A 25,475-nucleotide genomic window follows, 5' to 3' on the forward strand; every position below is an offset into this window, starting at 1 on the left:
AATATAAAAATGACAAATAGTATGAATTAGATCTGGAAACACCAGATCTAAGAGTTATGTTATGGCGTGCAGAAACAAAAATGGAAGTTTAGGAAACTTTTAGCACTGGGTTAAGACAGAGAGATATGGATTGAAAAATCAAATAGAATCAAAAATCTAGATACCTTCATGAATAACACAACCTGAGTAGTTCCTAAGGGAAATGTGGATGCACTGAGGCACATGTCTGATGCTGTCAGGCTACTGTGAAAAGCAATTGCCGTCTCCCATGAGCATGCCCGCTGCGTCTCCATCATGGAGCGAATATTTCCATCTAATACAGCAAATCTTACATCTCTCAGAATAATAAGTGTGACTAACTAAATATTGTGGGTGAAAGGAGTTTGAAGAGGAAAGAGTAGAATTTGTCCAAGTAAGAGTTTTTTATAAAACAAATTACCGTTTGTTCACTGCCTTCACCTATGGGAGGGCGGTAAGTGATTCTGTATTTCTGCACGCGGCCACTAGCAGGATCCCACTTAACGGTCAAGCTGTTAGAGGTCGCATTGTACACCTGAAGGTTTCGTGGACCACTTTTTGGAGCTGAAAAAAAGTTGTTGAGAAACATAGTAAGCACACAGAACAATGCATCCCCCCCAAAAATGCATTGTTCCCTAGAAAATCAATAGAGCTGTAAAATCACTAGGTATAAAGCTAATTGGTCATTGAATCCTAACTAACTCCTTAGCAAAGTTTTTCTAGAAAGTCCTGTTTAAAATAGGTCCCGATCAACACCTTGCAATTTAAAAGCAAAAAGCCTGTTTGCAATGGATTTAATGGTGCTTTTCCTTCCTTCCTTCCTTCCTTCCTTCCTTCCTTCCTTCCTTTCTTCCTTCCTTCCTTTCTTCCTCCCTTCCTCCCTTCCTCCCTTCCTCCCTTCCTTCCTTCCTTCTTTCCTTCATCATTTGGTCATTCATACAATTCAGCAAACTAAATTCTTACCGCACTAAAAAAAGAAATTTTGAAAAATATTAGTAATATAGCTATAGCTCTTTCTAAAAATTTATTTTAAAATAACAATGTCTGAAAGCTGAACACCTACTTGTGCGCTCACTACCAGTCAACCCATCACTTTCTGACTCATCAGGATAGATGGCAGTCACAGAAACTTCATAGAGAGTGTTTGGGTTCAGGTTTTCAAAAACCAAAGTATTCTCATCTCCATTTAAGATGGTCTTAGGGAAAGAGGAAGAAAAAACAAACCCACACAAATTAAGTCACCATATATATCATACACTCAGTGGCAGTTTGTTGACATTATTTAGCCAGATGTCCCTGCTTTGATTCATGCCATGAGTTCAAATATCGCTAGCAGGAAAGGATGCTTTTCCGGCAACATAGGTAATATCTATATAAACAAGATTTCCTATCATTAAATGGGGCACTTTAAAAAAAAGAAAAAAAAGAGTTAGCACTACCTCCATCTTATCTGAGCTTCCAAAAGGTGCCCAGGTTACTCTGTAGAGAGAGACGTCTGAAGCCGCATGATCCCAAGTTCCTCTGAAGCTCTCTGTGGTTACGTCCGTGATCTGTAGGTTTGTTGGGGCTGGCACCTTGTCTGTCATGAGAAAAGGCAGGACTAATTTTTTAATATGATCTACAAAATTTAATTTAATGTAATGAGCCTGCCTTGTTTTATTTTAATGGACATGGAAAAACTGACTGAAAACATTGTTTAGAAGCAAGTATCTCCCCAATTCAGTTCATTTGAAAGAAAAATACAAAGAGAACTCTGAAAACTGGAAGCACTGTATGACGGGTGATTCATCATTTATTTTTACGGGTGATTGTTTATATTCTATTAAAATGGGGATTTTTTTAAAAGGTAATATTTAGTCATACTCTCCTAATCAGTGGTTCCTAGTCATTTTGCATCTCAAACTTCTTGAAACTCTGATGAAAACCATGCGCTCTTTCACACTGCAGGACACATACGCAGAAAGTCCGGTGTATCATATGAGAGAGTGCATGGTCCATGAAATGTTATGATTGAAGTAATCTGTGCATAAGCTTTTCCTATAGTCACTAACCTTAAACATAAGGTGAAGCAGACGGTAACTGCCCCTATCCAAAGAGAGGAAACCCCTGCAGTGCTGATGACTGCTGCCATCCCAGGAAAACAACCCTCCATGCATCAGGCACACTGGTGATGTGCAGCACAAGCAGTTTGGAATGTCTGCCACCAGCCCTGAACTATCACTGTCAGTTATTTCTCTATCTCCTGGTAACCAAAGCCAACTACACAAAACCCAGAGCCACAAAAACTCTGTTTCTAATAATTACAATGAAAAGACCCATTGAAATAAAGAGAGTGGTACCACTTTCACAAGCACATTTGCCATCAAAACATCTGTTAAGGATGCACTTTGGGTGTATCCCAGTTATTAGAAACTATTAAGGATTAAAAACATATATTGACAGTATTCGTTTGGTATACTAAATTCCCTGCTTCCACTAACCTTTTTTCCTGCTTTCCTTCTCTCTTCACTATACATGTTATGTTTATGCAAAGCTGTCCGTCCATGCATATGCATCAATTTTTGTCCCTAGCCACTACCTTTACCAGATAAGAACTGATTTCAAGAAAGAGACCGAAATTACTAAGAGATGTCACGTGATAAGAAAATAGCAGAGGTGGATACTGCCTGACGTTAAGGAGCAGGCTGTGACATTGCACAAGGTGCTCTGATCATGTACAGACAGCTGGACACTAAAGGAGAAACTTTTGAGACTCTTTTTGATGATGGAGTTACTGTACAGGAAGTAAAAGTTGCAGACCATAGCACTGATCCCACCACTAGATTACTGGACAAGGCAAGTCATTTAAATTCTCTAGACCTCTGCTGTCCATTCTGAGAGCCACAAGCAGCTACTGAGTAGCTTGAAATGAGGCTAATCCAAATTGAGATATGCTGTAAGTATAAAATTAATACATGATAAAAATGTGAAAAATCTCATTAATAATCATTATACTGATACATGTTGAAATGATATTTTGGATATATTGGGTTGAATAAAACACATTATTAAAATTAATTTTATTTATTTATTTTGACCTTTTTAATGCGGCTACTAGAAAATTTGGAATTACATGTGCCTTCCATTATATTTCATAGGAACACTGCTGGCTCTAGACTTCAATTTCCTTTTTTTTCTTAAATATATTTTTATTGAATTTAGAGAGGAAGGGAGAGGGAGAGAGAGAAACATCAATGATAGGAAAGAATCATTAAGCGGTTGCCCCCTGCATGCCCCGCACTGGGGATTGACCCCAAAACCTGGGCACATGCCCTTGACCAGGAATCAAACTGTGACTGCCTGGTTCATAGGTTGACGTTCAACCACTGAGCCATGCCGCCTGGGCTAGACCTCGATTTCTTAACTGCTATTTAATTAGAAAATTATGGACTGAGCACGTGCCAGTCACTGAAGATACAAAGTTGAACAAAATAAATATGTCTCTACCTTCATTAGGAGGGAGCAAGGGGCAAGTGGAATCAATAAAACAGACCGACAGGCAATGATAATTCAATTAAATGCTATGGAAGTACGACTAGAAGGAGAGAAACTAGGGTCCCTCCAAGAAGCAACAGAATAGAGCAGGGAAGGGGGGATGAGGCAGGGTGTTCCGTATCTCCCGACCTTCCCACCGTGGAAGTCTCCCCTTCCTCTGAAATCCAAATGCATACAATCTGAGTGCCATACACCTCTCCTTCCTTACATAATCCTATGTCTTGTTAATTAATTTTATCTCCACAACAAAACCATGAATGATTGAGGGCAAATATGCTTATATTTTGTTACCCCTCATGGCCCTTTACATACAGTAAGATGTCAAAAAATACTTGATAACTAGTGAAACTGTCCCAGACAAAATATCCAACTTATATCAAGAATGTACTATCTCCCCTACCCCATCCCCAACCCCACACACACCAGTTAAGTATCTAGAAGATGAATTAGCCACAGTGGCTGAAAGAATAACTAGGATAGAAATTATTTTAAAAATGGACATAAAGGTAGAAGAGGAGAAGAAAACAAATGAAAAACAATCCATGAATGCAAACATTATGAAATACTGGCCAAAAAGAGCATTAAGAAATGAAATGACCCAATAAAGCGTGATCACCACTCACGGGTTTTTTCTTGAGCAGCCACGGGGGGCGACTCCCCCTCATCATACACGGCAGAAACGCTGACTGTGTACAAGGTCTGTGAGGTGAGGTCTTTGAGAGGGATGTTGGTCTGTGATCTGTCCACCTCTACCTATAATAGAGCAGTGGAGCTATTTTTACAAAGGGTTGAGTTTGGGCATCTCTCTGTTATTGACTGAAACTCTCAGTACAAGAGCATACGAATTGTGGTTCCAAAGAAAGCAATGTTTTCAATTTGCATGAGTCCAGAAACTGGAGACAGTTCCTGTGTTTCTGAAGTGGGAAAAAGAAGTATGTACTAGAGCCATATCTGACACGGTAAATGATGACTGCCTACGGATTCAAACAACTGAATCATTTTTCAAGGGTTTCACTTTGTATCACTGCCTGATTTCTTTTGGAAACATTGTCCTGTGCATTATCTCATTTGCTATGCACAAGAACCCTGTGAGACCCATGGTCATTGTACCTCTTTTGAAATTGAAACCCGTAATGAAATGCATGTGTGCACATGGATAAATTAGCTTTTGTGGAACCCAAATGATGGCACAATCAGTAACTGGGTTCCCAGAGAAGCTATTTCTGTATGCCAAAGATTTCAACATTAATGCCCCCACCCTAAGTACACACATGTTTTAAACCCATTCACTGGAGAAGCCCCTCAATTTGCTCCCTCTTTGAGTCAGGTTGTCATGGAAACAGCTCTCCACCCCATATTTACTCAAAAACATTCACTGTCAAAAGGATACTCCTCTAACAACATATTCATCCTTTCTCTCTGTCCTTTTCAATTGTCCTATCTTCCTATTATTGGACAAACTCCCCAATATCCCCTTGCTAGCTTTTATTTTTAGAAACATTATTGACATTTTTTAGTAATTCATAGAATGCAGAGAACCATATGAGGCAATTGGATGAAAATGAAATATCACCTAAATTATATAACTCTCTAAGGTGTGATGTTTTTGAGATTATTGTGATATATATATATATATATATTATGATAAATTCAAGACAGTCCAATATATTATCTATATTCAAAAAGTGATTTATTAATATAACAATTTTTCAACACTATATTAATAAAATGACAATATTCAAAACATGCTATCAACTATATTGTTTAGGTTCTTTTGTTAAACCTGCTAGGAAAACAAATGATTCCAATCCCATTCTAATCGCCATCCTACCTGTTTGACATCCTCTTCTGGTGTTCTGTAGCGAACAATATATTTTCGGACTTTTCCAGGTGCAGGTTCCCAGGAGACATTTATGGTGCTGTGGGTCACGTCTCTGAGTTTCAGATCTCGAGGTTTAGGTAAAGGCACTGGAGGTGCATGAGAAATTAAGTCCAGTTGTGATTCTCAAACAGGAAACTCTAAAGAATCTACATAAGCTTTCAAGAAGTTGTTTGGAGAAAACTTAAAGGTGTGCAGCAAAATAACTTAAAAAATGGTTAGGACAATACAAGTACTATGATTCTACCAGGTAAAGCTGAATTATTCTTAAGAAGCCTTTTTTAAAAAAAATAGAATAAATTGAAATGTTTATGACAACTCTACTTCTCATGTATATGTTAATGTCTTCTACTCTATTTAAATAAGATCTTATTTGCATAATGTATCATAATTCACCACAAGTTTATGGCTCATGTTTCTTTAGCAGGTATTTAAATTGATTAAGGTAAAAAATAAAATCAAAAGGGTCAAGCTCCCATAAGAATGTAATAGAAAAACAACTTGTTATGAGAGTGAAAAATGAAGATGGGTCAAAAGCAAGCATCCAATAAGCTTATAAGAAAATCCACAGAAATCTAAATGGTTAGGAGAAAATACAAATGATACATTTTTACCAAGTCAAACACAGCTTTACCTCAAAAAGAATGGGAGGAGGATCACTAATAACAAGGTTTTCTACTGTTATGTGAGATATATCTCACGCTTTCTAGCTGCCAATTTCCTTTGTCTCTTGTTGAAACTCTATACATCTCTCTTCCTAAATCTCTCTCTCCACTTCCATTTCAGCACCTCCATCCTTTCCATCTTTTTTATTTCTCTGTGCTCCCCTCCCCCACACAGAATTAAAGTCCAGCCCTATATGCCAATCCATGGCCACATTTGTCTTTCAGCCCACTATGGGTCTTCGTTCCCAGCTTTCTCAGAACACATGTCTTCATCCCTGGGTGGCTCCCAACTCTTTCCATCTGCCACTAAACACGTTTCAATGAAAACACCAGCTCCAAACAGGATCTAACATATAAAAGGTGATTTTTTTTGTCCATGAATTTATATGGCCCCACCAAGCAGGGGCTCTTTCTCTTTTCTGCCCCATCATGCTTTTGTCTCAGGCTCTTTTCCCCCTTTGAAGATTCCTTCCAACCTACTTTATTTCCCTAGAAATGTCATCTGAGGCTCAACAAATTTAAGCCAAGTCATTTATCCCAGCATGCCCACCTCAACAGGCATGAAACAAAACTCCCAGCTAGGTCAAGCAAAGGTCCTAAGTGCAATCATTGTCACTTTTCAAAAAAAAAAATGGTAATAAAACAAACAGGAAACACAAAAAGGGATAATCAAGACAAGTGCAAACCAGGAACGAATCGATGTGCTCTATGCTGCTTTGTAATTATTATTGATGCATCTCCTAGCACAGTGATTGAAGTATAACAGATGAGCAATATATTTTTTGATTGAGGTGATTGATTAATTCATGTAATTGAAACTTATTCATATGTGCCATAGTTTCTACTTCAATAAAAATTTGGAACATCTTGATCTTAAACCGAATATCTTCCTCCAAATCACACTCACCCAACCTTCCATTCTCACCAACTGTATTTCATGGATCTACAACATCAATTATAAGATGTACCATTGTTTTATGTTTTATGCCCTGATAAACATCTGGCTAAGAATAATTTTAAGACAACACTGATTATAAGATACATCTCAATATTGGGCATGTCAAATGTGAAATAAAAAAAGTAAATCCTAGAATAAACTTAAGATGCTGCCATAAGTCTAGAATTGATCTTCATTCTCAAACTTGATTGCCATGAGTAATAATCCTATAACTTATGCACAAATAATCAAATGGTGGTTAGCATCATTGGGTAAAAGAAAAAGCCTAATGAACATGATTGTTACAGCAAAAGGAAAGATGAGAAATTAGCAATGTCTTACAGGTGACTTCCCGAGCAGTGACAGGTTCACTGGTGAGGTCATGCAGGGCGGCCTGGACCGTGACCATGTACTCGGTGTTGGGAAAGAGGTCAGTCAGCTGCACATCATTCACTGCTGGCCCAACGCGCTTCTGCATAGGGACATGCCCCGGGGAAATCAGACGTTCAAATCAAACATTTCCACTTAATGGGAACAACCAATTAAAGCCCATTGATGACAACACAACTTTTATATTTAATTTTTCTGAACTGCATTTTTTTTTCAGGCCAATGTTTTCTAAAATGTATCACAGCCCACAGATCTAATTTTCTATTTTTCTGTTTTGTGTGCAAAGGTATAAATGAATTAGTTCATAAGTAACTGCAGTTAATAAGGACTCTAAAGCTGGGAAGTCTCAGGAAGGCCCAATGAAAAAGAAACAGTATCTCCCACCTCTTTGGGTTTTGTCGGTTTTGTGGCGTTGAGGGGTTCGTACATCAAAGTGTAGCCGGTAGCCCCTCCCACTGGCTGCCACTGCACATGCATGGTGGTAGGGCCAACATCATGAATATTCAGGCTGACTACAGGGACAGGCACTGTTGGAATGTAAAACAGACATCAGTCTAATTCCTGTCATTTTACTCATTTTTTAATTGTTTCCTACTTAGTTATTGGCATTTGTATACAGTAAATAAAGAATGGGTTGCTATGAGAAATCAATGAGTTAATATCATCCTTTCCTCTCCATCTAAAAACCCTAATCACATTGTTCATTGTGACCTCATACTCAGGACTGTGTGTTGCAACTATTTTGTAGGAGGAAGAAAGTTTAAATTTCAAATAGCATTCTATTGAGTCCACATGGAAGCCAAAATAGATACCAACTTCCTAAGATTTCAATCTCTTTTTCTGGAACATCTCTAATTTGACTATTTTCTTTCTTCAATCACAGAAGTTCATACATAAGTGACCAACATAGTATTTTATTTCACCTTTCTTTAAAAAAAAAGTTTTAACTGAGCGTGCCATACATTAATAGCTGGAACTTTGGGGATTTATGGGTTTTTTGAAGTCAAGCTCATGTGGCAGAGTAAAAGGTTTACAGTTTCTTCTTCAGTTAATACTACCCATATAGCTTAAAAAAAGATTGAGTTTAAAGATTTAAAGAATTATCAAATTAATCCTGCCTACTATGAAATACATTATTTCCTATTCTTATGGTCTAATATGAAGGGAAATCAAAGAAAGAAAGATGTAAGGAATGGAACAATAATAGGTAGAGTCAGTTTCTGCCTTGGACAGTGATACCCTTCTCTTACAAGTGGCCTCCCTTTCCTCTGGAGCCCAGACAAGAAAATGGAAGAAAGAAAGAATATTTTCATATGGCTTCATACACCCTACCAGGAATAGGAGTGAGAAACATCTCTCCTCAAAGTTCTACTCAAAGTTAAACCCATTAAAACTTCTCTAGTAAAGAAAGGCCAGAGGGCAAAGGACAGAAAAACAATGGGAAGAGCTCATTGCCAGCAGGAAGATCTGGCCAACAGAAGGAAAATAGATCATCTCTGTACAGCTCCTCTTCCTAATCTTAGTCCCACTCCCCACATGGTAGCCTTCCTTAAGTGAATAACTCTATGAAAGGTACGTTGCACTCTAAGTTATCACAGCTATGACTACCCATTCCACCAGTGGAGCCCATGATGGCAGGAGCATCCAATAAGAGCGGAAAACCACTGAGTATATTTATTGAACACCTACACCAAGAATGCACTCAATAAATATTTGTTGAATGGATATTGAATAAAGGAATGATTCAGAAGACTGAGAAAATTCCACATGGGCTGTCATTTCTTTATCTTCAAAAACAAAAGAACAAATTTTTATTTTTAATCTGACTTACAGGTTTTTTCTGTGCCCTTCAGAGGCTCACTATATTCGTCTTCTACTACCGAGTACACGTTCACAACATACTCAGTTTCAGGCTTCAGATCTTTCAGCACTGTGCTACTTTCCAGTCGGCTCACATAAAACTAGAGAGGAAATTTTAAACAATAACAACATATTATAATCACTTCCTTCTTTTCTACTATAAAGTAGTTAATTGCAATGAGCTTAGAAATTATATTTCAGTAAGAACATTGTCTTTTGTTCTTGCAAATTACCAGATTACAATCTTGGACAATTCATATAATTTATTCTCCCAGCTGTTGTTTCCTTATTTGTAAAATGAGTGGGTGAAATTAGATCATCTTTAATGTTCCCTTCCAACTCTATGATTCTAGTATAAATTCATGAACCAATCAAGCATCCTCTAATTAAATTTTAATTAAAAATCATATTGATATCCTTCAATTCTTAGACACCTTAAGAATTTAAGCAAAGCTCTTTCCCTTTAATTAAACTTAAATGGAAGTGTTTTCTAGCAAAAAATAGAAAGCACCATTGTTGACTCAGTTCTGCATTGCTCTACATCCTTCTTGCTCCTCATCCAACATTTTTCTCAGAGCCCTAATAAAGAGGACCCATTCTGAACATCAGGAAGAAGTGGACTGTAGGTGTTGACTACTCACTTCTTGACGTTTCCCTCCAGAAACTGGGTAGTATTCCACCTTATATCTATCCACACTGTCAGAAGGAGGTGTCCAGCTCACTTTAAAAGAACGATGAGTTCGCTCTGAAATAACTAGGTTAGAAGGCGCTTCCAAGTCACCTACAAGTGGAAATAAAGTACATATATTTTTTTCATTATTATTGCATCAAAGTGATAATATTTGAAATTAGATTGAAACATTATTAGTTTCCAAATTAAGCTTGTACACTCATCCTTTCACATATTAAGTGGCTACAGTAAATCATTATAGAGGCCCATTACCCATAAGACACCTCTGAATGGTTGACCAGAGGGTTCTTGCGCTCATTTTCTCTCATTGAAACTTGATCCCATTCTTCCTTGTGGCATCACCAGTTTCCCAGTCACCTACCCTCAAAACCTCTGACTCATCCTTTGGATACTTTCTCTTCTCTCTAGCCTTGTAGTCAATTTATAATCTAGTAAACTTAATAATTTATAATCAATACAAATCTGAATTTATAATCAATAAAAAAGGATATGGGGCCTGACAATTGCATTGTCATTATCACTATTGGCACCACCCAAGTTCACTGCCCTCATTATCATTTTGATTATTTATATTCATGTCTTATCTCTTTAACTATAGGTTGCACTCTGTGAGAACAGAATTGATTTCTTATTCATGTTTAGTTCCCCTACAGGACCTAGTTCAGTGGTAAGAGTAATTAACCACTTCCATACTCAAAAGAGAGAGAAATAATAACCAATTTTTGTTTAATTTGGTAAAAATCATACTGTCTGTGATTATGCTCTCTGTGAGTAGATATAGGTGAAATGACTAACACAGAACAAGATCTGAAATAAACATCAATGAATATAGAAATATTAAGCTCCATAGGACCACTAGAAAGATATACAAATAAAAATTTAAAGAGAATTAATTCAGTGACTCCATGAGCATGGCAAATCATTCTCATATAAATTCTTTCTACTTTCTTTGTAAGCCAAAGCTGGAGAAAGCATTTCCATTCTTAGTATCCTAACCTTTATTGTACTTGGGTCATAATCAAGCCTACAAAATTATCAAGCAATTTTACTGTCTGGGAAACTAGAATGAATGCAACTATTACATAGTTGACAAAAAAATAAAATAAAGGAAAATAGATAAAAGATGTTTTCATCCCTATTCAAAGTTCTCTCCAACTAAATAAAACTACAACTCTCTCAGCTAATCCAGAGCCAGAAGCCTACAAATTCTGGCTTCCTGGCTGGTCCATTTCTCCAGGGAAAAGGTCAGTCTGTTGTACAAAATCCAAAAAGAAAATCTGCAAAAGTTTGGAGCGAGAAACTCAAGATGGAACAGTCAAATAAATGTATCCCTAGTTCCCAAGGCATGTGAAAAATTTTACCACATTGTTTGTAAAATTCATTCCAACTTTTCCAAAACCAGAACAAATTAATAAAAGTCCATCTTTACCATAATCTGCATTGCATTACAAGTACTTAAAAGAAACTTTTATCATATCATGTCATTAATTTTCCAAAAACCTTCCATTTTGATGCTCACTGTGTTTTGTCCTGTGATCTATAAAGAATAATCATTTTACTCTATCCTTTGTCAGTACAAATTCAGTTCCATAATTTTATTTCTAAATCTTAATTCCTTATCTTTTCTTCAAAGACCTCTATAAACATCTCTAACCATTTGACCCTGAGTAATTTAACTTCTCTAAGTCTCAGTTTCTTCACAGGTAAAGAAAGATTCTATCATTTCTAAAAGTGTAAACTCTAAAATTGCAATGTCTCTGTATATTTAAGGGTTACAAGTGACAAAGTATCATATCTGATCATCTATAGTTGAGGCAAAGCAAATCATATATAAGATCCCTCTTTCATTCTTAATAGAAAAAAAATGTTACCAAATTTTAGAAAACAAAAGTCTGGGAATAACCATTTAATAGAAACTTAATAATTATAGAGCAAAGATGCTTTAGAAAAGAAAGCATCTCTCTTCCCCAATCACTTCCGTGTGTGTGCGCAGTCACATATAACTAAAAGTATCCTCAAATAAGCTAGAAGTCATTTCTAGTTTGATGACATCTGACTCAAATCAGGGACTAAACCAGTGATTCTCAGGGGTAATGTTCTCCTCAGCAGACATTTAACGATATTTTTAGTTGTCACAAATCAGGGGATGCTACTGGCTTCCAGTGAGCAGGGCACAGGAATGCTACTAAACATCTCACAATGCACAAAAAAGTCCCCTCCCCCCATCCAAAATAGGAATTATCTGGCCCAAAATATTACAGTGCTGAGGATGGAAACCCTGGGCTACCCTTACCTGGGCCCTTGACACTGTTGCACAAGTTGTTGGTGAGGTCGTCCACGATCTTGGAGAGCGACTCAAAATCTGCCACATTGTATACATGGATCTCATCGGGATCCGATCCGATCATCCTCAACTCAAGCTCATCCGCATTTTTGATACCTCAAAATGAAATGGATAGATACTAATTAAAAGAAAAAATTCATGGAGTGAAATAAAAATTTTACAGGCTACCCTTACACAGTCAAGGTTAACTAGAACATATGTATCATTTTCCTCAACAATAAAAGGATTACCTCCCTATAGTTATAAAAGAGAAACAAATAAAAAATAATATAAACTGAAGGCTACTATGAATTAACTACTTCTCAATGCTTCCAGCATTAATTTTTCACCATAAAGTGTCTCTTCAAATATTTTTTCTGAAAAGTAAAGTAATGGATATCAAAAATAAACATGGTGCCATGGAAAACCAAACAGGACTTTTCTGAAATCCTATTAAGAGTACATTTGTCCTCTTGAGCCATTACTTTCTTCCAAGAAGACATGTAATGTTCTCTCATTACAAGGAGAAACGAATCAACTCACTGGCACATCATTTTGGTAAATTACGTGATAGGGAAAATGTGTTTGTTTTTTTCACACTTCAGAAAATATTTTTAACTGCAAAAATATCCTCAGCTTTTGTAACGCCGAGAGCATTACTAGCCTTTCCAGTGCTTACCAACAGCAAACAGCTCTACGCCTTCATCCCTGAGTTTCTTGGCAGGTGCCTCAACATCATCTTGGGACTTCCCATCGGTGATAAGAATACCAATTTTTCTAGCTCTAGGCCTCATTCCAGCTTGGGTTCTGAAGCTCTGTTGGTGAATGAAATTCAAAGCCATGCCTAGTGGGATTTTTAAAAGAAAATCAATCACGTCATTATTTAGCCACAGCGTTGACCAAAAACAAGAGCTAAAACTCAACAGAACCAGCCTGACCCACCTGTGAGCGTGTTGCCTCCTTTGTACGGTAAGTTTGCCACCGCTTGCAACAAACTCTTCTTGTCTTTGTGAGTGTTTAACTGCCATTCTGTCCTGGGGTCCCCACTGTACTGAGCGAGGCCTACAATAACACCATTGGCATTAGCATACATAAAAGAGCATAAGGAAAATGTCTAAATGGCTTCAACGTCGTCAGACCTACCAATCTGTACTCTTTTGGGGCCAATCTCAAAGACCTCCACAATGCGAGAAATGAAACTCCTCACGGTTCTAAAATTTGCCCGGCCGATGCTCCACGATCCGTCCACCAGCAACATAAGGTCTGCTTCAGCTCTGGTGAGACACTCCATCCCTGACACGGCAACGGTGAGACAGGACAGAGTAAGGAGCACATTCTCAGCGGGCTACTTCCCAGCCACGCCTCTGCCACCCCCCAGACGCTCAGTGCTGCCTAACTGTTTCAGTTTTGTAGCTTTGGAATTTGAGACTCTGAAAATACGTCCATGTGATTTATTAACCTCAAAAACAGTCGTGAGAGTCATCAATTCCTCCTATGCTTATTTCAGTGGCAAATTTTTCCCTCATCTGTGACTATATTTCCTGGCCACAGTTGTAGACCCTGGAGACAAATTAAACTATCATTATAAATTTGAATGAGCTCCCAAACTCAAGAGCTGAAATAAATGTGAATGTACAGTCATCTAACTCTAAGGTGTTAATAATTTTAATACAAATGTAATGTGATCTGAAGATCAGATTTGCATTTTTCTATAATATTCAGTGTACATTAGCAGACAAGTATGAGATGAACTGATAAAATGTGTTAGCTAGAAAAGGTTTTAATGAGCCAAAAAATCTATTAAACTAATTAAGCTCCCACATAACTACTGCATATATTATGAAGGAATAGGAACATTACTCAAAATTAGAACTTTTTAAAGTAAAGATCATTGTTTTAAAACCTGGTAGCTATTACATTATATAGTTATTAACTGCTCAATTCTCTGCTATATATGACAACCAGGTAGATACAGATAGTAAAGTCTGCACATTTAAAAAATCAAGAGAGAAGAGAAACAATTTAGAAAAAGTAGGCAAACAAATATACAAATTGAGAGCTGTAGAGACAATAAGCACAAACATTGATACAAAGCTAGGGTGCTTTGGAAAGAGAGAACAATCCCAACATCCTCAGTGCACAAGCTACAAAATAAAAATACAAGTCAGTTAATATCATCATAGGAGAAACAATAGAACATTCCAGCAAAACAGCAAGATCTGACGTTTTAAGTTGTCCACATCCATATTTTCAAATGCTCTCTTTTCCAGGAGCTTACATTACCAGCTAGGAACTTTCCCACCTCTTGCCATGTTAGCCTCTGATCTTTCCATTACAAAAAGAAGTCATGGGGGGAAATTACACAATGCTCATCACACTGCAAAGTTGTCATCATGTCTTATACACTAAGTCAGGATTGCGGATTCCCAAACGCCATTCCAGGCACCTAAGCCTTTGCAAGCCTGCTCCTGGATGGCCCAGATCTACTCCTTTTTTTAGCAAATGATGGAAAATATTTAGAAGTAAATTCTACCCACCACTTGCACCTCTAAGAATGTTCAAAACTAGCTCATGTACCCGAAAGCTGTAATCGTGGCAAGCGCAAAAATGTCTTAAAGGGTTTATGTTACCATTTTGCTTCCCAAGTGGTGGTTCCCACCTATTTATGTAAACCAGCTTTGCTGGCTCAGCCCAAATGAATCATTTCTGCCATTACTTTAACAAAATCAAATTGCCTTTTAGTCGTTAAAAAGAGAGAAAAAGTACATTATCTAACTATCGTAAAACTCATCTTTAAATAAAATAGTCCTAGGTAATGAATGCAATGCTGACAAGAAAAGCCTTAACACTATCATGTAAAAAGTATGCTTAACTGGATTTTTTAGGAAATTTTTAAGTATGAAAATCATTTAGATAAATTTTAGTGTAACATTTTTATAGCCACTTTTCATTGTATGATTAACCTAATGATGACTATTTGAAATAGTTTGACAATATTGAGGTTTCTTAGGGAAATGTCACTCAATTTCTTACCAGAGGATAAATATGGAATTACAGTTGTGTCAGAAAGCGTTGTCATTTCTTGTCCAACAAGTGGTGAACTTTCTCCTCCATCGAACATTCCAAAAACATTCACCTTGTAGGTGGTACCTGCCCTGAAATGTGAAAACATATAGTCTGTATGTATAATTGTCCCAAGTGGTAGCATTTTTTGCTTTGTTAGAGATATCAATCTTTATTTACAAACTTTCACTACTCAAAGTAAGTTATAATGCATAACCTTTCAAGAGAAGAAAAATAATTTCCATCACATTCTGGTTTAAGCTCACAGTGTGAGGTATCAAGGGCAGCTAGCTTAGAGGCTAGTAGGGCTTCACAGCACCAGCTTCCGTCTGGCCTTTCTACCAGGTGTAGAATCTCCACATGCCACTGAGCCTGTCAAGGAAGGATCTACATCCTACTGCTTCTAAGCAATGAGCTTTAAGAAAATAACTTAAATGTTGTACCTTGCAAGGTAACATAAAGCACCCAGCGCAATGCCTGGCACATAGTAGGCTCAGTAAATTTCATCCTCCCTACTCTTGATCAAGTAAATAGCAAACTTTTATATAGACTTCAATGTCTTGAAAGGCTGATACAAACAAACTTTCAAAAAGGCACTGCACAGTGGTTCATTCTTCCTACTTTAATGAATGTAGGGTGCTGTTCAAACTCAAACTTCCTTGTTTTCCACTGCACAGCCTGGAGCGAGACTTTTCATCGGCTCACCCTTCCCCGATCTTGCCAGCTGGCACCACGGGCAAGTCCTGCCTTCTCTCTCCATGGCCCACCCCAGAAGAGGATTCACACTCAGAAGCTCCGTGTGAGTCACCTGGGCCTTTCCAGAAGGCGCAGGAACCCCCACATTGCCACAGGGCTTCCTAGGGAAGGGCTGCTTTTAGTAAAATTGTGTAAGATGAATGCTAATTTTTTTTAAAACAGGGGGTTATTGAAAAAATGCCATCCCTAATCACTTAGTGCAAAAATCATTAAAACATAACCAAAAAAAAACCCTGCTCAGGCCTAAATTCTGTTGCTAGCCTCTGAATCCAACCTCAACTTCACCAGCACCAAGAATAAGAAAGCAACTTCAGTTGCTGGCAAACTCTGCTGTGCGCGGCCTGCTAATTTACATATGTTATTCGATCTTTTCACACAAACCAAATACAGTTCATTCCTACCTAAGTTCCTCCAAAACAACTGTGTTGTCATAAGGTCCCACCACTAACTCTCCCAGTGTCCTCTCCTCCCCTGTCGGGTGGAACGTGACTTTGTAACCCTTCACTTCCCCGGGGGCGTGCTCCCAAGTCACTCGGAAGCTGGACATGGTTGAGTCAGATGTTTTGAGGTTTCTGGGTGACTTAAATCGAGAAGCTGTAAAGATAAGATTTTAAAATATCATTCATAAGACTAGGCTTTGGGGGTTTTAATTAGTCCCTACAATAATAAATCGAATTGGAAATGTCTAAGTGACATACATGAGAATCGTCACAAACATAACACTTCAAAAATGTATACTTATAGGAACATTAAGGCTGACATCACGATATATAATACTCAGTAAAATGCTGATTCACAGGGTGCTCCTCAAGTGGAAGTAACTCTGACAAGTAAATAACTCTGACAATTCAGAATATTACATTAGCATTGGAGCATTAATATGTAAAATCACTTTACTGGGAACTCGATTGGTAAAAATAATAGGCCATCAGGCATCCTATCAAATTATTCTAATTTAATTCATTACAGAATTAATTTAGACACAAATAAAGTAGATGCCTAAAGTCTTCCTTAAAATATGACACACTTTCCAAAAAAGTGATTGCTTTGTACCTGTTGTTCCCAATCCTTGCCTAAGCTTTCCTTCTCCTGTCTTGTAAATTGGGAGGACCGTGATGTTATACGTGGTCTGGGGTTTAAGCCGCTTTAGCACTGTCGAGGTGACTGTGGGTGACACTTTGGCAACCATCTGTCTTCCTCCCCCGCGGGGGCGGTATACAACCCGGTAGTTGACAACTTTCCCTGGTGCTGGTTTCCAGGTAACTCTCATTGTGTTTTCTGTTTCTTCATCCACTTTCAAGGTTCTCGAATCTTGGGATACTGTGAGATAAAAATAAAAAAAATTTAAAAAAGATTACAATGTGTACCATGTTGAAAGAAAATATATATCTCCACCTCCCATTTATGTGAAAATAAACTATCTATGGTTTCTTCAATATGTACACTGTTCTCTTGCTGAGCATCATGTTCTCTCATAAATTCACAATAGCCTGTGAGCCTAATCTCAGTGAGATCACAGTAAGATGGGGTTTTTTTCTTCAACTGGCTAATAAATAAAAAATGGAGGTTCATATAGCAGGAATTTCCTATTTGCTTTCTAAAGATGCATTTCCAGAGATGGGCTCTTAAACTTTTTATTATATTTCCATCTGTAAAAAATTACTGTAGCAAACATGCTGTGGGGAATAGTAAAAATCATAAATGCGGAGTCAGAAGTCTCATTTGGGTCTTTTAAGAAAAAGGTACAGTCCGCAAATGACTAGCCAGAATGACTACAGTTCACACTGTTCTTTGTGATTGCCATGAGCATGTAAGACTATGAACACAAAGGAAAAGGTAACAACACATACAAAACATCTCAAGAGCTCTAAAGATAAGACTGAGTGTTTTAGGAAGCACACTGTATGTAAAAAGTGCCTGATTACTATATAGTAATTTATCATTAAATTATCTTTATTAATATTTCACAATTATTAATAATTCTATCAATGCCCATAAATAGCCAACATATCCTTTTTCTTATACATAATCAGAGTTTATAAGCAGAATCATTTCATTCAGTTCAATAATCTTTTAGCAATTCAAAAGCCATAAGCATTTTCTATAGGAAGAAACTAAAGCTTAAAGAAATAATGCAAAGAATTTTTCTTTAAAAAAAAAATAATGGGGCAAAATTAGCCATAAAATAAAGGTTTCTCTTATCTATCTCTAACAGAGAATAAAATAAGTCTCTAAAATATCAAACCACTTCCAAGTAACTTAACTACATCCCAGAATAAAAATTAAAGATGTTTATAAGAATATAAAAGTATCTGGAATCCAACAAATTCACAATGTCTAGCATGAAATAAAACTTACAAGGCATGCAAAGAAGAAAAAATTATGACACATATGGGCTGAATAATTGTGTCTCCCCAAAATTTTATGTTAAAGCCATAACCTCCAATGTGGTGGTATTTGGCAATGGAACCTTTGAGGAGGTAATTAGGGTTAAATGGGGTCATGACAGTAGGGCCCTAATCTGATGAGAATCCTTTTAAGAGGAAGAAGAGACACTAAAGGAATTGAAGTTAAACAATGTACAACATTCCTCATCCTAGTTGTAATAGAAAACTTGGATTTTAGGGAGAAATTTTAACCCTTTTCGGTCCAACGTCGAGGATGACTCGACAGACCAGTTTCAAAAGATACCACACTATGAAATGTTTTAAAGAATAAACTCTTTGATTGAACATACTTAATAATATAACCAGTGAATTTTTGGTTTAAACTTTAAAATAAGAACATTTGCCGAAACCGGTTTGGCTCAGTGGATAGAGTGTAGGCCTGCGGACTGAAAGGTCCCAGGTTCGATTCCGGTCAAGGGCATATACCTGGGTTGCGGGCACATCCCCAGTAGGAGATGTGTAGGAGGCAGCTGATCGATGTTTCTAACTCTCTATCTCTCTCCCTTCCTCTCTGTAAAAAATCAATAAAATATATTTAAAAAAAAAAAAAGAAAGAAAGAACATTAAAAAGTTCAACATTCAATCCCGTCAATTAATTTGAACTAGACTGTTTGAATTCCCAAAATAAAATTGGACTGCAAAGGGTTAAAAAGCTTTGTTGGCTTCCCATAAATAAAAATCAATTTTTACTTCATTGATAGGTGTGCCACATCTATACTAATAAAAGGGTAATATGCTAATACTGGACATCCATCTGGACGTCCTTCCGGAAAAAGCCACGGTGGCGGAGGCCGAGGCAGAGGCGGTTAGGGGTGATCAGGCCGGCAGGGGAGGGCAGTTAGGGGCTATCAGGCAGGCAAGGGAGCAATTAGGGGCATCAGGCAGACAGGCAGGCAGGCTGGTTAAGGGCGATCAGGCAGGCAGGCAGGTGAGCGGTTAGGAGCCAGAGGTCCTGGATTTCGAGAGGGATGTCCAACTGCCGGTTTAGGCCCGATCCCTGTGGGTCCCAGATTGGAGAGGGTGCAGGCCAGGCTGAAGGACCCTCCTGCCCCCATGCACGAATTTTGTGCACCAGGCCTCTAGTGTTATATAATGCTATAATACTCACATTGTTAGTTCTATTCCTGTATCAATAACTCTCAGAAGCTTTCCAACACCTACTGCTCTCTGCTAAACCAGCATTGGAGGGCCAATAGAAAGTTTCTCATCTGCTGGCTTTTTAGCCACAATGCACAGTTTTCATTCTATCAACAGCCTGCATCCCATGTCTCTGAGTTGAAATCAATCCTGAAAATATTTCCAAAATGTCCCCTTGGAAGTTTATAAGGAACTCGATGAGCATGACCTAGTGACTCTACCCAGTTAGCCACATTTTAGGATTCACCCACCACCTAAATACCACATCTGACTCTGATTGCTCAAAGTACTTTCTAACCTTCTTTGCTTTCCACAAAGTGGGCAAAGTAAAACAACAAAATGGTAGTAGAACAAACAACAGTGCCCGGGTTCTCTCAAATTTGCTTAGATGTTTAAGCAGTTTGCATATACTCTATAAAGTGTATGTTTCATTCCTGTTTAGTCTACTGCTAGTTCAAAAGAGGACTTTATCTTCCCGCACCTTTAAATCAATTAGCCAAGAAAAACTGAAAATTTCTTAGAGGCCCAGCTTCTTAGAAATGAAAAATTATTTAGGATTTCTCTTACCATATTTGCCTTTGGCTAACACATGTTCCTTGTGGAGATTTTCAATCATAAACAAATAATTGAAAACTCAGTCTTTGGGGAGAAGAAGTATTTTTAAAAAAATAAAAAAACACACTTTTCTTCCTCTAAATACAAATACTTGAATAATTTCTCAGCCACATGAATTGTATTTTTACTCCCACAAATAAATTTAGCTTTATGTGTCATATTTGGCATAAGTTTACAACATGGCTTCTCTTTACAACAAATGAATTTCTGTCAGAAATAGAGATGAATTTCTGCCAGATTCTTAAACAACACCAGCCAACATATTCAAAAACAAGATTTCATTCATTACTATATAAACCAATCACATTTTTCATATCTGAGAAATATGCCTTTCCAACTACTTAAATTTCCTAAAAGGAGCTTGATGGGTTGTTTTTTTTATTGTTAATTTTGACACAAAGTTAAGCTTAGACATAGCCAACTGAGTTTTCCAGTGATTAAAAAGAAAAGACAAATTCTCTCAGACCAAAAGATTTTAATTTAAGAATAACTTAAGATCAAGATATAGGACTTAACTGAAATTGCTTTTTGCCCAAAAAATCACCCAATCCCTCCACTTCTTTCTAATAAAAGGAAATGTAAGAATTCCCCATTCTTTCCTCTTTCCCTAAAATTTTCCTAAAACAAAAGAAATAAAGTTTTCCCCTATAAATTTTGAGACATGCCCATGATTAACAAATAACTTTTTAGGAAAGAGAATTAAAAAATATGGACACATATTTTACCAGCCAGCTGATACTAAATGATGGTATGTCATTCAGAATTATTCACAAGAATATTAATGGGATTAAGGCAAATGGGAGCCACCAGAAAACTGAGTGGACTTTTGATTTAACCTCACCAACCAGAGTTAAAGAATCTGAGATTAATCATAGTCTCAGTAGGCACTATTATTTACCAGTCATCTCTAAGTGGCTAAGCACTCTGCTTGGTGCTTTGAACATTGTTGTTTCATTTAACCCTCAGGACAAATCTTAAAAGACTGCATTCTACAGATTAGAAAATTGAGGCTCAAAGATTAAGTAACTTGCCCAAGGTCATATAGCTATAAACATGCCCAAATTCTCTTTGTTTCCATTGCTCCTGATCTTTTTACTAGTTGAGTTTCTTATCTAGTTGATCATTCCACATAGGTGTGTGTGTGTGGGGGGGTATAAATTTTATTTTTTTAATATATTTTTATTGATTTCAGAGAGGAAGGAAGAGGGAGAGAGAGATAGAAACATCAATGATGAGAGAGAATCACTGATTGGCTGCCTCCTGCATGCCCCCAACTGGGGATCAAGCTGTCAACCCGGGTCTGTGCCCTTGACTGGAATCAAACCTGGGACCCTTCAGTCTGCAGGCTGATGCTCTATCCACAGAGCCAAACAGGCTAGGGTGGGAGGGTATAAATTTTAGATACTAAATGAACCTGAATTAAAACCACATTGGGGTTTTTTTGTGTGTGTGTGTTTTAATCCTCACCCGAGGATATTTTTCCATTGATTTTTAGAGGGTGGAAGAGAGAGGGAAAGATAGAGAGAAACATCGATGTGAGAGAAACACATTGATTGGCTTCCTGAATATGCCCTGACCAGAGCCCTTGCCGGGGAGGAGCCGGCAACCAAGGTACATGCATGCCCTTGACCGGAATCGAACCCGGGACCCTTTGGTTCACAGGCCGACGTGCTATCCAGTGAGCCAAACCGGCTAGGGCCAAACCACATTCTTTCAAGGTTCTAATTTTTCAGTCCTCAATGATCATATAAAGAAAAGAAAAAAGCAAGCAGTTCAACTTCTTATCGCTTGAGAGGGTAGCTAACACACCCAAACACATTTGTGATGTTACCTACATTCAGTTGTGGCTTCTCCATTCAAAGGTTCTCCTTCTCCACTGCTGTAAACGGCAAATACTGAAAGTTTGTATTTGGTCTCCGGCTGCAGGTTTTCTATCACCGTATGAATTGCATCTTCAGGAAGATTTTTCTCTCCAGCCTCAACATCATCATAAAGCGATTTCCACGAGACCCTGTAACCTCGAACCATTCCCGGAGCAGAGGTCCAATAAGCCCCAATTGATGTGTCCGTGATATCTTTAGTAATTAAATCCCGAGCTGAACCACGTTCTAGAATAGAAATTAAAGGGGAATCATTATTTAATGTCTACAAGATATGTCAATATTACTTCATCCTGGTAGACATCCTAACTTGCTGGACTCAAACTCAATTCGTCTAAAGTTGCTCATTTCTCCTTTCTGAGCTGACTGCCCTGTTCTGTGAGTGGAACAGACTGATGGATAGAATATTAGAATTTTATCTGATTCCTGCCTAGCACTCCAGCCCCGATCTGTCCAGTGAGATGGTAAGGTCCTTTAGAACAAGGGTGACATCCAAATATGAAGGGGTATATGCCTAACAGAAAGTTTTCCAAAGAAAAGAATGCATCTGAATCCCGAAGTTTTACCACGTATCAGTCCATCTATGACATAGCACATGGCTCACAAAGATCTTTATTTCTTTACCATCATCTTTTCCTCTCTAATTTAAATAAGCTCAGTTTCAATGTATGATTTGCAATCATTTCAAATGTGAGGTTCTATCCAAGTGTCACAAATCTTAATTCCGACAATCATTTTTTTGGTGGAAACTCTATTCGTTCGTGCAGAAGTGCAAACTTTCAATTCAGCTTACCCCTAAAGAAACTAAAAACCACCAATTCTTCTGGAAAACCTAAGCGTGATTAGTCATCAAAATAAAACACACCACTTGTTCTAGCTGATCGAAAATGTCTGTTATGAAATTTTGGTTCTTTCATTTAAAAAAATACAACCCAAATGGAAAAATATGGAAACCTCAACTTAATAGGAGGCACAGATGTCTTCCAATAAAACCCTCACTTTCCATAATTTAAATGTAAGTTAAACATACAGGTCACTTTATATTGGCTACCTTTACTAAGGTTTATGCCACAGTATGACACAAATATAAAACTATCTGCTCCTACAGCATACGTTTTACCAGTAATTGTATATTCAAGCAAATGATATATAATGCTGTTACAAGAATTTTGAAGACTATTATTTTACTTGAATCAAAGGATAAAAATGAATATAACAAAAATATTCATGCTTACACAATTAAATTTCACATCAAAAGTAAAGATAACAACAAGTGAAAAGGAAATCTGGGTGAACGAACACCTATCATATATGGTAGACTTTAGAGGGGAAAAATAAATAAAACAGAAGCTGGGCATCCGACCAGACCCCAAGTGCAAATGGAAAATTCTAACTCCATTATAAATAACTTTAACTGCTGACGAGACATTTCAACTCTAGAGGGAAATTAGTTACATATTTCACTGTAACCAAGAATACTTATTTTCAAGAACATGTTGACTTTTTTCCCTCAATACTTGAGATTAATTTCATCTCACTGTCTTCTTTACCTATATTTGCTACTTAAATGGCCATACATCTTTATATTTTTCTCTACTAACAGAAATGTAAGCAAACTTTTTCTTTGGTTTGGTTTGGTTGGTGTAGGTGTTGTTTTTTGGTTTTTGTTTTTTAATCATTGATATCCCCCCATGGTTTTCCATGTGCGGCGCATGTTTGTTTGATAGATAACCATTTATCATATGCATCTGTCCTCCTAAATTTCCTAAGTTGCAGTTAGGAACAACTGTTATAAAATAATTGTACTTAAATCTGACTTTGAATTTAAATGAGCTAAAAACTGCATTAATGACATTCCAAAAAATATATAAGACAAATAAAGTTAGCTAGAATGTGGGAATTATCTTCCAAATTAATTTGAAGTAATTTATAAACAACAATTTTAGCTTCTAGTCTTCCCAAGGCCATTTTTCTCCCTACTTTCTACAGCATTGAATTTGTGACATTGTTTCTTTCCATGACAACAGACATCAATTTCACAAACACAAGCTAATGATGTCACTGTGAGAAAATAAGAAGAGAATTGTGTCTGAAGCAAAAATACATTCACAAAGACATTTGTAGGCTACAAACAAAAGGTACTTAGATCACTAGCCATGTATTCCCATGGATTTTAATCAACTATTTTAACACTCTCAAGACCTGTAAAATGGCAATAAAAACATTTGCAAGGTTTATCAATGTCTTGAAAATAATCTGTAAAAACACCTTTTAAGATATAAATAAAATATTAACTAAAAGATATTCCTGAGTTCTAAATAATGGCTATCAACACTAATTCAAGTGAATGCTTTTTCTCAATTACAGAAAAAAATCCTCAAAAAATTATAGTTTCTGCAAGTGTCACATAAAGGCATTATTTGCAGGCACCGGCATTGCAGCATTCCATGTTAATGACGAAGAAATATGGGAAGAAGAAAGACAACACAATCCAGTAGCCAAGATTGAAAAGATAAGCCATTTCAATGGGCTTCTTATATGTCAGACAGCTTGATCAGAATACTGCTAAATATTAAGTTTATACTATTGTCAAACACATTGATAAACTTTTTCTAAAAAAGGAAGTAGAAGGGTTGGGTATTCCAGCTGCTGCATGACACCCAAGAATTTTGAGAATATGATATACTCATGACAGTAAACTTCATCTGGCCTATAACCCTTGAAGTTTTTAAAAATGGAATCTTGGCTTGGCCAAATATTAGATTTCAAAAAAAATGAAGCAATCACTTTGTACCCTATGATTTCATTGGCAGGCTGCCGAGTGGCAACGCTGGTCTTAAAACTAGATATGAAATCAGCTGACCAGACCACCAGCAGGCTGGGTCACCTCCTGGGACCCTGGGGTCCTCAGGAGCAAAATAACTGGACTGGACCTAATCAGATACATAGAATCGCCTAGAGAGCCAAAGACTAGGCCAGGCCCAAATCAACTAATTGGAATATCTGGAGAGATGCCTAAGCACTGATGTTTCCTAAATCTCCTCTGTGATTCTAGCTCCTCTACAACTCTTTATTCTTTTCTTCTTTCATTCTTTTCTCCTCTTTCTGCTACCCCTCTTTTGAGGTCTAGAGAGACATTTATTTGGAAGGTGTGCTTGATCAGTGTGGGAAGGAACCCTGATACTTGCTTTCAACTCTGAAATGAGGCTCCTTCCAAATAAAGATGCCTGGTGAAAGCAAAAATGGCTCAAAACTGTTGGACACAGTGATGCTGTGCAGA

General features: G+C 37.3%; 1 protein-coding gene across 1 annotated transcript in view; it reads right to left on the reverse strand.

Annotated features, from left to right (window-relative positions):
* COL12A1 (collagen type XII alpha 1 chain) overlaps nucleotides 1–25,475 on the reverse strand; it is a 111,660-nt gene that overhangs the window by 53,022 nt on the left and 33,163 nt on the right. Inside the window, exons 14-30 of the mRNA XM_023754283.1 lie at nucleotides 22,151–22,423; nucleotides 17,170–17,436; nucleotides 16,518–16,710; nucleotides 15,331–15,452; nucleotides 13,441–13,590; nucleotides 13,240–13,359; nucleotides 12,977–13,141; nucleotides 12,268–12,414; nucleotides 9,925–10,064; nucleotides 9,255–9,384; nucleotides 7,808–7,950; nucleotides 7,376–7,505; nucleotides 5,384–5,520; nucleotides 4,176–4,305; nucleotides 1,458–1,597; nucleotides 1,058–1,214; nucleotides 440–582 (exon numbers count right to left, since the gene is read on the reverse strand). Of these exons, the coding sequence (XP_023610051.1) occupies nucleotides 440–582; nucleotides 1,058–1,214; nucleotides 1,458–1,597; nucleotides 4,176–4,305; nucleotides 5,384–5,520; nucleotides 7,376–7,505; nucleotides 7,808–7,950; nucleotides 9,255–9,384; nucleotides 9,925–10,064; nucleotides 12,268–12,414; nucleotides 12,977–13,141; nucleotides 13,240–13,359; nucleotides 13,441–13,590; nucleotides 15,331–15,452; nucleotides 16,518–16,710; nucleotides 17,170–17,436; nucleotides 22,151–22,423 (2,687 nt within the window). The remainder of the gene's footprint in view (nucleotides 1–439; nucleotides 583–1,057; nucleotides 1,215–1,457; nucleotides 1,598–4,175; nucleotides 4,306–5,383; nucleotides 5,521–7,375; nucleotides 7,506–7,807; nucleotides 7,951–9,254; nucleotides 9,385–9,924; nucleotides 10,065–12,267; nucleotides 12,415–12,976; nucleotides 13,142–13,239; nucleotides 13,360–13,440; nucleotides 13,591–15,330; nucleotides 15,453–16,517; nucleotides 16,711–17,169; nucleotides 17,437–22,150; nucleotides 22,424–25,475) is intronic.

This window comes from Myotis lucifugus, unplaced genomic scaffold, assembly GCF_000147115.1.
Source record: "Myotis lucifugus unplaced genomic scaffold, Myoluc2.0 scaffold_59, whole genome shotgun sequence".
In the NCBI taxonomy this organism is placed as follows: Eukaryota; Metazoa; Chordata; class Mammalia; order Chiroptera; family Vespertilionidae; genus Myotis; species Myotis lucifugus.